Genomic DNA, 13,928 nt, shown 5'->3' with positions numbered 1-13,928 from the left:
ATTAGGAACTTCACAGCAAACTTGAACAAATAACAGATTGCAAAGTACTACCAGTTGTGTTCTTGCACTGAGTTATTCAAAGGAAGCAGTGGCAGTTTTATGGATGCTTGCAAAATATATGTTGCAAGCTAGAAGAAGTGAAAACAGATGTAACTATACAGGACAAAACAATAATCCTTTGTATAGGCTAGTAAAATAGCCTGCTGAATCAGGAATCTGCTCACCTACAGCTTAAAGGATTCAATTGTACATTAATTGTAAATATTGCCTGTCTTAATGGTCCTTGCTTTATTCATTTCAAAGGGATGAAAAGCTGAACCACTAGTGCCTTTATATGAATCTGTGATATGCATGTTGTGAAGATAATCTACAGTGTTTGTATTAACCTAAGTAAGATTGTCACTTGGCTCTTGTTCTTCAGACACACATCTTTGCAACAGACACTTTGGTTACTGTACTATCATTCTGTCAACGGAATCTGTAAGCGCCAAGTAGTACATAGTCTATTGTAACTGGTACCTAAACCCACAGAGCTGTAGCAGAGCAATGATAACATGTCACCAACAAATTACATCACCTCTTCATCTGTCTCATGTCAAGTGCAGCCCAACAGGTAAGATTGGTGGGGTGGAGGTCAAGTAAGTTGACATATGACGGGATAAGTAACATTAAATTAAAAGAAATAATAAAAACACTAACCTTGGGCTCGCCACATCACTGCCACCCCCCCTCCCCACCACCCTACCTCTTTTAGCTGTGCCGACCACCACTGACTGTGTTATTGATTCATGCCTCATACTAGACACATTTTAGTCTCTGATTACATACAGGACTCAGCAGCTGGCATGAAACCACCAAAAGGCCTTAAAAGATGTAGGTGGGACCTACAGTTTACATATCGATCTCTGTGCCATAAAAATGAAAAGGCTGTGACCTGCTACTGTACAATTTATTGTGCTCCATTACCTTATATGTCCCTTGGACAATGCACAACAACCTTCTGCAGCATCAACACTACTTTCCCTGCCCTACAGTTGCCCCGCCTTACCTCCTTTGTAAGTCCATTTTTAAACCCTTTCTTTATATAGCTCTAGGACGTATTTAACTTGATCTACAGACCAATCAGAGGTAAGACAGAGCTCAATGAAGACTCATAGATCAGTTTCAGAAATGTTTGTCCAGATATAAATGGTGGACTTCTGAGAAGTGTGCCTGAAAATGACATCCTTTAAAGGTTTGATCTAATGGTAGAAACATTAATGTACCATAGTGTAAAACCAAAAAACAGATGGTGCATGTTCTACATGAAACACCGTAAATGTCTTCTCAGAAGAAAAGTTTGCATTACAAGCTGATCACGTATCTTTCACACTTTCCAATAACTGAAAACCCCACTTATTAGTACAAGAGAGAAAGCAGCTTCAATATTTTCAAACCTAGTCTATGATGTCAAAGGGATGAGCTCCTAATACAAGATGGTGAGGAGTTCACAGAACTAGGAAACATTCTGTGATTATACTGAATATGCGTTCAAAGAGATATGAAAAAGGTCTCTATGGTTATATCTCAACATTTGTGGTTCATTTTTAACATTTTTGGAGTCCTGCAAATAGATGACTGTCATTACAAAAACTGGCCAATATTTGCCCATGTGGACTTTCCATGAGGAAAATAATTTTATCATATTAACCTTCGTGAGATTTGGTGGTAGTCCTTACTCACTCTCACCTGGAAACATTAGCTCCTTCCCCACTGGGATAATTCCCCTATGGTGCAAGGGGGAGGGGGGGGAGGGGGGGCGGCACCGCAGTGCTTGTGACGAGCTCAGCTCGTCAGGCTGCATTGTGGAGATGTGCTCATGACAAGCTGAGCTTGTCACAACCCCACCCACTTAATGGAACACCCAGCACAGCAGGGGGATTATCCCAGCGTGGGCGTTCCAGGGCTGTTATGACAGCTCCACTGTGCCTCATGACGAGCTGAGCTCGTCATGGGCGCCGAAGGTGTTAAAAGACTACAGTTTTTAAGGAATTGCTTCATAAATGTTTCCATTATGGGAATGGCCATGCAAAATGTTTGTGAATATCAACAACACTGTATTTGTTTGTGTTTCAATGTACTGTATGTGATATCCGTGTAACACTCCTCCTTTACTACCTCTAACCATAGACTTATGGAGGTGGACAATCTTCTTTATTGGTTCATCAAACCGATTTGCAGAATCAGAATGTGGAATTTAGAATCACAAATGCCATTTTTTTTACCTGCACAATACACGTATGACCATTAACACATTTTTTAATTGGGCACAATATCAGTCAATAGGCACTTACTATAATTCTCTAAGGGACCTACACGTCCATGGAGTGAAAATGTTTCAGATAATGACAGAAAATCAGACTTCCTACATTACAAACTTTATTGGAGCTGAAAAAGATTTGCTTGGTTTAGGCCCTCATTAGGAGTGTCCCACTTATTTGTATGGACCTGATGACAACAGTCACTACTAGGAATTATGGTAGTGGTAACATTCAATGATATTCCACCCACAGATTCCACCTGCTTTAAGCAGCCAAAATCTCTAGGTGAAATGCTGGGTCAAATGTGCTGCAATAAGCATGGTAGGTATGGTTTCCCCATGTTATTCCCCATAAATTTGTAAACTCCATAGTTTCACCCTGGTTTGACTGAAAGAATGAATAGAGTGTGTTTTGGAAGCTGTATACTTGGGACTGAATGTGGAAGATCTTTAAGATCCATATTATGGGCTTATCGCAACAGCCTGCATAGTGACACTGGAGTCTCAGCGTTCATGGTGCTCAGAGGTAGATTTGCACATTATATGTTGTGTCCAAACTGGTTTCACAAATTTAGAGGCAGAGCAGAGGTTTTGAGCAAGGTTGAGCAGAAACGTATCCAATGTTGTATGCAGTGCAGGATTTTTAGGAATCAGAGGAAAAAGAAAAGCAGATTTTATGTGATCAAGGGAGTTAGGTGGGAAGCTACCAAAGCCAAAAAGTAGAATGGGGAGTTTATAATATGGTCTGGTCTGAAAAGTAGAAGAAGTGAGTGAGGATGCGGTCCACTGAAGTTGAAAAATGGACAGTGGTGGAACGGTAAATGTGTTAAGTTTGAGAGGAATGGTTGTGAGAGCAGGTGTGGTTCTGGTTCTAGTGAGAATAGGCACAATTCTAATTATCATGCCAAAGGAAGCCTGGAATGATGACTATAAACAAAGTGCATCATTGGATAATCATGTGTTTAAGAAATATGAGAAAGAAGGTTGTTCTGTGAGTTTCAAGCAGAACAGATACACTTGGGCCAGGTTCAAGGATTTTATTATGTCTTAACTATAATGTTCTTATTGTGTTTTTGCTTTCATTTTTAAATACGGGTGGATCTTAATTTTTTTAAAAATTTTACTATACAGTGGTTTTCCACTGTGAAATGTTGCAGGCATCTTTTATTTGAACTATTGTTAATATTGTCTTGCTTCATTTTCTTTTTGGTGTGTTCTCTTTTTCTGAAAGAGGAGCAAGAGGTGTGTTAATAATTGACCTGCTTTCCTTCGTGTGGCACTGATTAGCTCTGATAGTTCTAGAGTGTTTGGCTGGTTAAATTCGGGGCATTCTAGTCCAAATATATTCGTTAATGCAACTGTATTGTTCATTTGGTTTTTGAGGAAGCACTTTGTGGTTCACAGAGCAGCAAGGTGTAGGAAGTGAACTCAGTTCCACAGTTGCATTTTGTTAGCACCAAAAATCGTCTAGTGCTAGTCGAACTCAAAAGAATTCTAAGATTCTGAATAGATAGATGTACGTTTTTATTTTATTTTGTGGCTGAATTAGAATCAGGTATCTCATGGATTAAGTGGGTCGCTCGCAACCAAACTGAAATGAAAGTGACTTTATCTGTGGAGTCAATTGCTGTCATTTATCACGGCTCGATTTCATTTACATTAATCTGTCACAGATTAAAACTACACGAGGCACTCAGATCATGATAAATATCCAGAGGATAAATCAAAAAAATTTAAGAATTTGAAATGACTTCTTACTCATTTATTTAAATGGAAAATGATGGTATGGAACATGCCTAGTGTAACACCATTTACAGGGTTTAAAAACGCAGTCATTTGATATTTCGAATGACGTGCAACATTACATTTTTGCACTTACATTTTTCAGTTGTTTGCAAATCCAGGGTGTTCCATTTTGCAAGGTGACATAGGTACAATCCTTGGTGGAAATTCCAGTTCAACAGTGACAAGTTTCTAGTAGAACACTAGAATGCATATGCACCTGATTCACATGTGTAACCGCTCAGCTAGAATACTACGAGTTTCTGTACCCACAATGTTTCTTTTAATTTCTAATTCCTCTTTGAGACTGAGGTCGAGTTCAGGAGAAACTGAGTTACTAGCGACCTGATTTCTAAGGTCACTCTGAAGCAGAGCAATCTAGCAGTGGCCTGAAATGAATGAGTTATACAATGTGACAGCTTAAAACAGAGCTGACCAGTGACAGAGCTCCAGAGACAGGAAGTCATGTGCTCGCTAAAACAAAGGGGAGTAACTATCGGTTTAATAAAATAAAATAAAAAACAGAAATACTAAGGCCTGCCTCTGCTGGCCACATATTTAAGAAGCCTTTATTGTAAAGGTCAGCGGCATCTGCAACTATGTCCCACAAGAAAGTGCACCACTAGTACAGCCGTTTGTTCAGGAAAAAACTTGAGGTAAATGGAAATCTGCTCATGTATCAATTTTCAACAACACAATAAGTTTCGATTACAACCAAAATAAACCAAATATGTTGTTTCTCGAATTATGAGAAGACATATGACTTCACTCTCTTAGAATTAAAGTTACTCCCAACTTTTACCTGAAAAGGAGGGAGTAAAATACTTCCAGGTTCTACTTGCATTTGGAACCTGGTCAGTTTAAAACAATCAGCATGTAACTTGAGGGTGGAAATTGGGCTAATAGGGAGAGGAAAATACAGTTCTTCTTTCCTGTAAGACATAGTTATTTTAGGGCCAGATGTACCAAAATTAGGAATACCGATCTCCTAATTGCGATTCTCTCTGAATCGCAATTATGAAATCGGTAATCCTAATGTATGAAAGTCACTTTCGAGATTCCTTGTGGGTCGCAACTCAACCTACCTCCTGAATATTAATGAGGTAGGTCGCAGTTTGCGACTCATTAGGAATCCCAGTCATCACAGAGAGGAAAGGAAAATGTGATGCATTAAAAAGAAAAAAATGAAACCTTGAATTTTCATTTTTTAAGAGTAGACAATGCCTTCACTTCATAAATAATATTATTTACATTCTCACAGGGGAAGGGTCCCCCGGGAACCCTTCCCCTTAGTGAATGGGTTACCATTGGTTTTAAACTGGTGGTAAAGTATTATTGTTTTGCGACGGGAATTGGGTTGCAAAACGTTAAAACATACCATACTGATTCGGTATTTGGAAGAGACCCCCTAAATACGCCCTTTCCAAATACTGAATCGTACATGCAAAATGTGATTTGGTAACAAATGACTGAATCGTATTTTGCATTTTGTACGTCTGCAAAAACATTTTTCCGGTAGCAAATGGCTCGATAGTACATTTGGCACATAAAGAGAAAGTTCCCTTCTAAAGTGTATCTTGGAATAAGCATGTCTAAAAAGACCTAAGAAATGGATTTCTTGCCCATTTACTCAAAAGTTCTCTCCTCTCACTGAGATAGGCATCACTGGGGCTGTGTGGTCCTGGCTGGAATCCTTCCTGGACTCCCGCTATCAGCAAGTCTGGATGCCCCCGTATTCCTCCTCGGCCAGGCTTGTTCAGACCGGGGACCCACAGGGCTCTACTTTGAGCCCACTTCTTTTTAACATCTACATGACCCCGCTGATCTACCTGGCCGAGGAGCTGGGTGCAAAAATTATGGCCTACGCCGATGACACCCAGCTCCTGTTTACATGGGGCAACTCGACATTAGAAACTGATGTCGCACAAAAATGCCTGGCAGCCGTTTTCACCTGGTTAGCTCATGCAAAACTCAAATGCAATGAGGGAAAATCAGAGATTTTACTATACGGTCAATTTCCAAGCCAATTCACTGAATTAATTTGGCCACCTGATTTTCCCCGTCCCCTTTCTGAAGGTGGCCCAGCTAAGAACTTGGGCATATGGTTTAACGCAGATCTGAGGTTTGCAGAGCAGATCAAGCGATTGACGGGTGCCTGCTTCGGGACCCTCAGATCTCTGAGTAGATTCTTTCCTCTCTTACCCCAGCCAGCTAAAGAAACGGTCGCTAGGGCCCTTATATTGTCCCGCCTGGACTATGCCAACGCTTTGTATCTGGGTTCTCCTTCCTTTCTGGTTAATAAACTTCAGCTTATCCAGAATGCTGCCGCAAGACTCCTGCTGGGTATCTCTAGAGGAAACAGCATAAGACATCAATTGGCTACTCTTCACTGGCTGCCGGTGGCCCAAAGAGTCCAATTCAAGGCCCTGGTACTCACGCATCGTGCCCTTCATGATACTGGTCCTGCCTACCTCAGGAAAAGAGTGACTTTTCATGTCCCAAGCCGCCACCTAAGGTCGGCTTCCCAACGAAGGATGGTAGTGCCCCGCTTCCGGCGAACCAGACTGGGCGGTCAATCCTTTTCGTTCAAAGCCGCTGCCCTCTGGAACTCCCTTTCTTTCACTCTCAGGGACACCAGAGACCTTGGTTGCTTTAAGAAGCTCCTTAAGACCCATCTTTTTAAAATAGCCTATTAAAATTGCTTGTTCGGCTGTTCAGCTCTCGATTTCTCAGTGGTTATGTTTCGCGCCAGGATACTCTTGAGTAATTGTGCGCGCAATACATATCCTTATAACAATAATCGTAAATCCATTTCTTGTTCACATAGTAACCATTCCACAGGGATCGCGGGTCTTCTCTTTGGTAATCGATTGGCACACGTTTGTCATGCTGGCACAACGATGCTGTAATTAATGTTGTATGTACCTAAAGTTAGCAGTATTATTTAGTCACAGAAACTAAAAACATTTTTCCAGTAGACAATCAACCAAAAAGAGACATTGATAAAGTGCAGAAAGTTCTGGCAACAACATGATCCATTTCAGCCCTCCTGGCCACATTATTACTCATATTAATCTTTTGAAAGAATTTCATCAAAATGTTCTAAGCGTTGGCACATGTGGCTAGAGGGCAAATGCAACTTCAATCCAATTTTCTTAGATGGAGAAGAAAGGTTTGTATTCTTGTAATTAGGAAGGATTAACTTCAATGATCAACTTCCTGAAGATATTTAAATATTATTCAGGCCATTCAACTACACTGATTAATATCAGAAAATCAAAATGGAAGGTCTAGATGAATAAACATTATGGTCCATATGTAGACAACTGTACCTTTATGGAATTAAACAAAGGCAATGAAAAACATCACAATACACACTCGATTTCAGTTCAACAACCGGCTGCTGTCATGTCTGGCTACATACTGGAGATGAAGTGTATGTTTAGTGCTTTAAAGTGTGAACTCCAGCTTGGCATGGATTATGCAAATAGCAGCAATACCCAGGAAAGCAATCCTGTGCTTGCTCAATGAGATACCAGTAACTGAATGAGCATAATGCTATATACATGTTAATGTATACCACGGCAAGGATATAAGGATTTTGAATATCAGAAGTCGCAGACTTTCCATTGAAGTACTTGGGATACATGAGGAAATATCAACAAAAAACACTTTTATGGACAATAAAAAAAATACATCCTTGTCATTTACTTCCATGTGAACTTTTCTTAAAGATGCACCTCTATGAACTTTTGAAAAACCATTTTTGCAAACATATGTGCTCGGTTTTATGAGGAACAAACTGCACAGGTTGCATTACTCAACTTCCTTCTAATGATGTTTCATTTCAAATGAGCTTCACTTCAGTTTACATATTCCGCATTTTGCCTGATAAAAGGTGCTTGTCTCATTAATGGCCATCTGTAAAGTGACTGCTGCAGCTGTTCATTCCCTTCTCAATCATTTTCCTAAGCCTGTCATCTGGTGGCTTGTTTTGTACGATATAAGAACCAGAAAGGGATGCCGAACAGTGCACACACCTAAATATCTGCTCGATTTACAACATTCCAGCTCACTTTTCCCAAAATCAACAGCTATATTGGCCTGATAAATCAACTTCGAGACTTAACTTCGGAATAATAAAAGCCTCAGGCAGAAACTTTTCAGTCAATAGGACAATCGTGTTCCTGGCTCATGGTAAACTGTATTGCCTCCTTGGCCATAAACCCAGCAGCACACCCACTTATTTTTTACATTAATGCAGCAAACCAAACTAACTAATTATATCCATTCGGATCCATTGATGTTCAGACTTGAGCCGCAACATTAAAGGGTCCCGTGAGTCCATCCAAACAGTTCATCAAACACAAAGTTACGCATGCATAGGTACCATTTTGTCATTGAATAATCACTTATTATGACTGACCACTGTTCGAGGGTGTTGGGCATGCTCACTTAACCCTAATGGCCTTTGATATATCTATTGTATCGTCCATAGGCGTGCAATGAAACCCTACGCTGTCAGTCAGCATGACTCTTTGTGTCTATTTGGTATATGTTTGTGTATATTGGGTATACATAGCACCTCATATTAAAGAGAAGAAAACTGGCTCATAAGTCAGGTGAAATCCTCATACAAATGACACAAGTTTGGCAAAATATGAGTTTCATAAATAATAGGCTTACCTTAAAAAGTCTTAAAATGTTTGCAACCATTATTGACACAGAACTGGATGCTGCCCCAATCACACCCGAGATCTTGTCCGGCTTCGTGAAGATAGGTGGATCCCCATTGGCACATCGTACATCCGAAGCATCCTTCTCTATCAAGGCTTGGACAAATGTTAGGGACTGCTCCAGTGCATACGTGTCCCGGGAACACGTGTCCAAGATGCGCACGCCTAAGGTGATATTGGCAAGTAAATCAGGGTCTTTGTTAATTTGATCTATGGCAAACATCATGGCCTCCAGCCGGTGAATGCCCTTCTCCTTTTTGAGGTCTCCACAAGGCACTCCTCGCTCCCCTCTTGAATGGACTGGAAAGAGTCCTCCCAAGATGATGTCCCCTTCCAGTCGAATGGAGTGTGCATATTCCTGGCAGTGGGCACGCTGCAGCATGACGAAGACCCAGTAGAATTTGATGAACAGGGAGAAACAAGGACTGGCGGCCAATTCTTTTTCTTGGTATCCCATTTTTTATAATGAAGTAGTCGCAATCCAAGGGTCGAAGTTTTTTGTTGTCAAGGGTGCAGGTGGACCATTTGTAGGTGCATTTTTTGGGGATTACCATCAGTACCCCCTGAGTTACAAATATAGGTTATAGGAGCATCTTAAAGTCAAAATCAAGAAGAATTGGATTCACGCCACTTCCATTAGGAACTTAATTTCTGCCATGTTGTCACAAAATGGAGTAAGAAATACTTTGATTCTTTGTTTTCGGTGATAATCAACAAATCATGTCTTCCTTCGGCGAAGATTTATTCCTGAAAGTCAGTGCACAGACAGAAATTAGTTTATGCTTTGCACACAACTTCATTTCATACAGTTCACACACCTGCATCCAGGCTACACTGCCTCGTTTCTAACCTCTTTCTTTCATTTCAAGCACCGCTCCCTGGACTGCTGTGAAGTGGAACACCTGGCTGAACCGCACTAAAAAGAGAGAGATTGATTGCACCACCTGAGTACCAGCAGCTCTCAGGTAACAAAAGATACAGTACACTGGAGCTCGCGCGGAAGAAAATGGCTACCGCTCGTGCATGTCAATAAGACGAGGCGCAGCTCGCGCTCGCCGCTGTACATATTCTATGAAAGTGCCTATAATGGGTTTTGTACACACTTTTACACATGAGCTAAAAGCTTGATGGAAAACTGAACACCGAGATGATGAAAGGTATTTGCTTGAGCGGAAGGCTTATGTGGCTTCAAACATTAATCATCGCGGTGTCCTTAAATTCAACATCTGTTATTTCACTGCTGCCTTGGAGTTTCACATTATACAGTCAGACCTGACTTCTCCCAGGCTGTTAGCAAATAAGAATTGTATTAGATAATACAAATCGTCCGACATGCTCAGATACCTTTGCAGTCACATTGAATGTTTGGTGGCTAAATGATGAAACTCATACCTGGCAAGTGGCTCAAGATCTTGTGTGTTAGTCCCAACCATTGGTGGCTTTTTAGCCAGCTGCGCTTCATTTCATATGCCTTCAAGTTCCAAATGCAAAGTACTTTAAGCGAAGACTGAAATATAGTATGACAAATGACATATGGCGAATTGGGTTCCATGAGTCAGGTGCTTTAGAAAAGAATGGATTAACCAGTCCTCAGTTTACTGACCGAACTAAGGGGCTGATTATGGTAGACCACTATCACGCCAGTCTGAAGACTGCCCATCAAGCAGCTGGGGGTCCAGCGGTCGCAATACGATGCAAAATCCGAGCTGATGGTCGCAAAGTGCTCCTTTACATGGTGGCTTGTGCTGTGGCCCAGGAAAAGGGTCGCAGCACAAACCGCCATGCAAAGGAGCATTTCCTGCACATCCATGCACCATGTGCTAGGCACCATGTGGTGCATGGCTCATGGTGCATGGATGTGAGGGCAGTACATGTGCCCCCTGGGCTCTTTATAGGCCCACGATGAACGGGGGCCCTGTCTGGGGCCTCCAAAATACATTTCCAACAGCCTTTCCATGGTAGTCTTTCTGGCATGAAAAGGCTCTCGGAACGGGATATGTTGTAATCCCGATGGCAGTGCCTGCATCAGCGCCATCTCCATTCGAGATTGCGATTCCGACCGCCGCCTAGTCAGGCTCGGATGACCCTGTTGCTGGGGCAGTCTTCCCCGACTGCTTAGGGTCCAACCGCCTGCATTGAAATGCAGCACTTGGCCCGCCTCCGACGGTCTGTCAGTGTGTGGTTCGACCAACATCATTATCAGGGCCTAAATATCGACAAACCAATTTAAAGCAGTATAGTCCTGATGGCGGTGCCTGACTCTGCATACCTCCATTCGGGATTACGATTCCAACCGCCAACTAGTAAGGATCATATGATCCTGTCATAGGCGGCAGTCTACCCCCGACTGCTTTGGGTCCGAACGCCTGCAATGAAATGCGGCAGTCAGACTGAAGGCCTATCGGTGGTAAGACTGCCACCAACTGTCTGTCATTGTGCGGTCTGATCAACATCATTATCAGGGCCTAAGCATCAACAAACCAGTTTAAAGCAGTATAGCTCATACATAGAACTACATTGAAGGCTGGAAGAAACGTTACGTTTTCCAAAGGACAGTTTTATGAATGCTGCATTTTATGTGAAATTCAACTAAATATTTATTGGTGTTATTTTGTTGTGAGTATGGCTTTAAACAGGGATGTGTGAAGTTTCTTGCATTCGCATTCAGGCAGGGCAACTTTGTTCATCATGAAGGCAGAAGGAATTTTCAAAGATCACCCAACTTCACCTGAGGTGAACGAAATTAGCCCCCAGCCCAGTGGAAGCAGCCCCCAGCTCGGCAGAATTCCAAAACTCCCAGTAGTCAGTCCGGCCCTGTTGATTGTCAAGGAGCTGCAATTTACCCACTACACTGAGTGCTGCCCTTCGTTCAGAGATTAAATGGATAACCAACCAACACTCATCAGCAATGCCTTAGCGCCCTGCTTCTTCAGATGTCATGACCCCTAGTGGACAAGGATTTAAAGAGATGTTTGATCTCAGTGCTTGGTTGCTAAGTGGTGCTCCACTGCTTGTAAACATTAAAGAGGGGGAGAGGATGTGGCCCAGCAGCCAGAGCTGCCAACTTGGGAGCTGTGGATCCTGATTCGCGTCTTGGTGGCAGCTCAACATCCTGTGATTCTGGACAAATCACTTAATCCCCCTGTGCCCAGGGAAAGCGCCTTTATACCCTCATGGGTGATAAGCAGCGGTATATAAATCTGCAAATTATTAAAGCAGCAGTAGGAAAATTTCCCGGCTGTCACACAGAGTTCTTTCTCTTTTTTTATACTTTTAAATTCAAGCAGGTTTCTTTACAGTTAGGCACACGGGAAGAGGAAAGAACTGGAAAATGCATGCATTTTCAAGGAGTGCTAAACTAAAAACAAATAAAATTCCACAAAAGCAAGCACTGAAAAACTAGAAGTCAGAAAATAGAGAGATGGTAAAGAGGCTATGCTCCAAGGGAGGGGCAAACACAAGTTCAACAGGCTGAGACAAGGAAAGTCATTGAATAAACAAGCAAGTAGATGAAAGTGCCAATGAAGCGAACATATGGTAAGCAACAGGTGGCATAAAAAGCCTTTAAGCTCTTGGAAACCCCACAATAGGTCCTGTGCCACCAAACAGCTTTCACTGTTTGGCATACTAAACCTAAAAATGACTACATAGGTTTAGTGACATAAAAGCATGGCTGGCCTCTGACTCACAAGCGCACTGGGCTAAAGACAGTTTGGTGCCCCGCACTAGCCTCCTTTCACTGTAAAATCCTTCTTCTATCCATTGTTTTGGGGGTTAAACTGTAACATACCTAGTTTACTTTCTAAGGGGCATATTATTAAGGACTGCGTTAAAAATTATTGCGGCTTTAGCAAGAGAAAACTGCTGCTAAAGCGGCCAAAATGGGCTTGATAATATGCCCTTGAGAATTCCAGTAGAAGTCCATGTTCTGGTGTAAACATATTCTTCTATTGGAATGCTCCAGGGCATGTTATTAAGCTCATTATCGCCGCTTTAGCGGCGATAATGTTATCGCCGTTCTTGATAATATGCCCTTTAAGTCTTTAGTTTAGAACTGCTGGATGAACAAGGTGCTGGCAACCTCCACAAACAGTGGGCACATTTACATGGGGTGTCGCCACCAGAACGTCACTTTTAGCGATGTTCTGGTGGCAATATGCCCTTTTCCATATTTACAAAGCAGAGTTTACCATCGGACCTCACGGTGGGCGTGTGTGTTGGATGGCCGGGGGCCGCTCGATCTGCGCACGTGTCAAATTCCACCACACCGCGGCGGAATATGCGCTGCAGCAAAACGTTTAAGACACTTTTTTTGTCTTAGTGCCACCTTTTAAAAAAGGCCCCTTTACATGCATCACATAGTGTGAAAGGGGCGTGCAATGGATGTTGCTGTGGGTGTTCAACAGAATCACCCATTGCTTTTGATGCTGCCCCAGATTTCCAGGGAGGGGTAAATCTGAGGCAGTGCCAAAAACCATGCAAGAGCAGATGTTAGAATGGTGAAACGAGGAGAAATACTTTCATTTCTACTTGTTTTTGCTTTTTATATGGGTGCTGCATTCTGAAGCACACATAGAAAGAGCAAAATCCCATTAATGAATGTTCATGTGCAGGAAGGTGTCCCTTCCTGCACATCAACAAAAATTAAATAATGACGATTTGCTACTTCAATGTATGCTACATTTTGCAGCACACACAGAAGTAGCAAAGCGCTATTAGTGATTGTTTATGTGCAGGAAGGGGCACCTTCCTGCACATAAACAATCATTCCCTGCAACACAGGTACCCTTGCAATATGGAGCAAGGGTGCCTGCTTTGGAGCTAGGCAGCTAAATTTAGTGACAGTGCAAGAGAAAACACAGGGGTGTGCCGTATTCCTGTGAATATTGCACATCCCTGTGTTGTGAAAATGTCGGAGAGCAGTACTGCCAAATTTGACGTAGCTCTACTCTCTGACATTTTCTCATAAATATGCACCAGTCTTTAAACTTGCTTTTGTTTTGAGGCAGGTCCAAGGAATCCTGCTGCATAACCACTATATCAGACAGCTCCATACACCCCCTGTATGTCAGAGCCTGATGGCAGCGCCCTGGGCCTGCATGCAAAACTTC

The 13,928-nt window shown here is 42.2% G+C and overlaps 1 protein-coding gene across 1 annotated transcript in view; it reads right to left on the bottom strand.

Annotated features, from left to right (window-relative positions):
- The window catches only part of LOC147750721 (metabotropic glutamate receptor 8-like), a 2,581,536-nt gene that overhangs the window by 2,461,851 nt on the left and 105,757 nt on the right, over positions 1 to 13,928 (bottom strand). Inside the window, exon 2 of the mRNA XM_086967414.1 lies at positions 8,768 to 9,564. Coding sequence (XP_086823540.1) covers positions 8,768 to 9,274 — 507 coding nt within the window. The 5' untranslated portion in view covers positions 9,275 to 9,564. The remainder of the gene's footprint in view (positions 1 to 8,767; positions 9,565 to 13,928) is intronic.

Source organism: Lissotriton vulgaris, chromosome 1_1 (genome assembly GCF_964263255.1).
Source record: "Lissotriton vulgaris chromosome 1_1, aLisVul1.2, whole genome shotgun sequence".
Classification (NCBI taxonomy): Eukaryota; Metazoa; Chordata; class Amphibia; order Caudata; family Salamandridae; genus Lissotriton; species Lissotriton vulgaris.
This window is presented reverse-complemented; position numbering and strand designations above follow the sequence as displayed.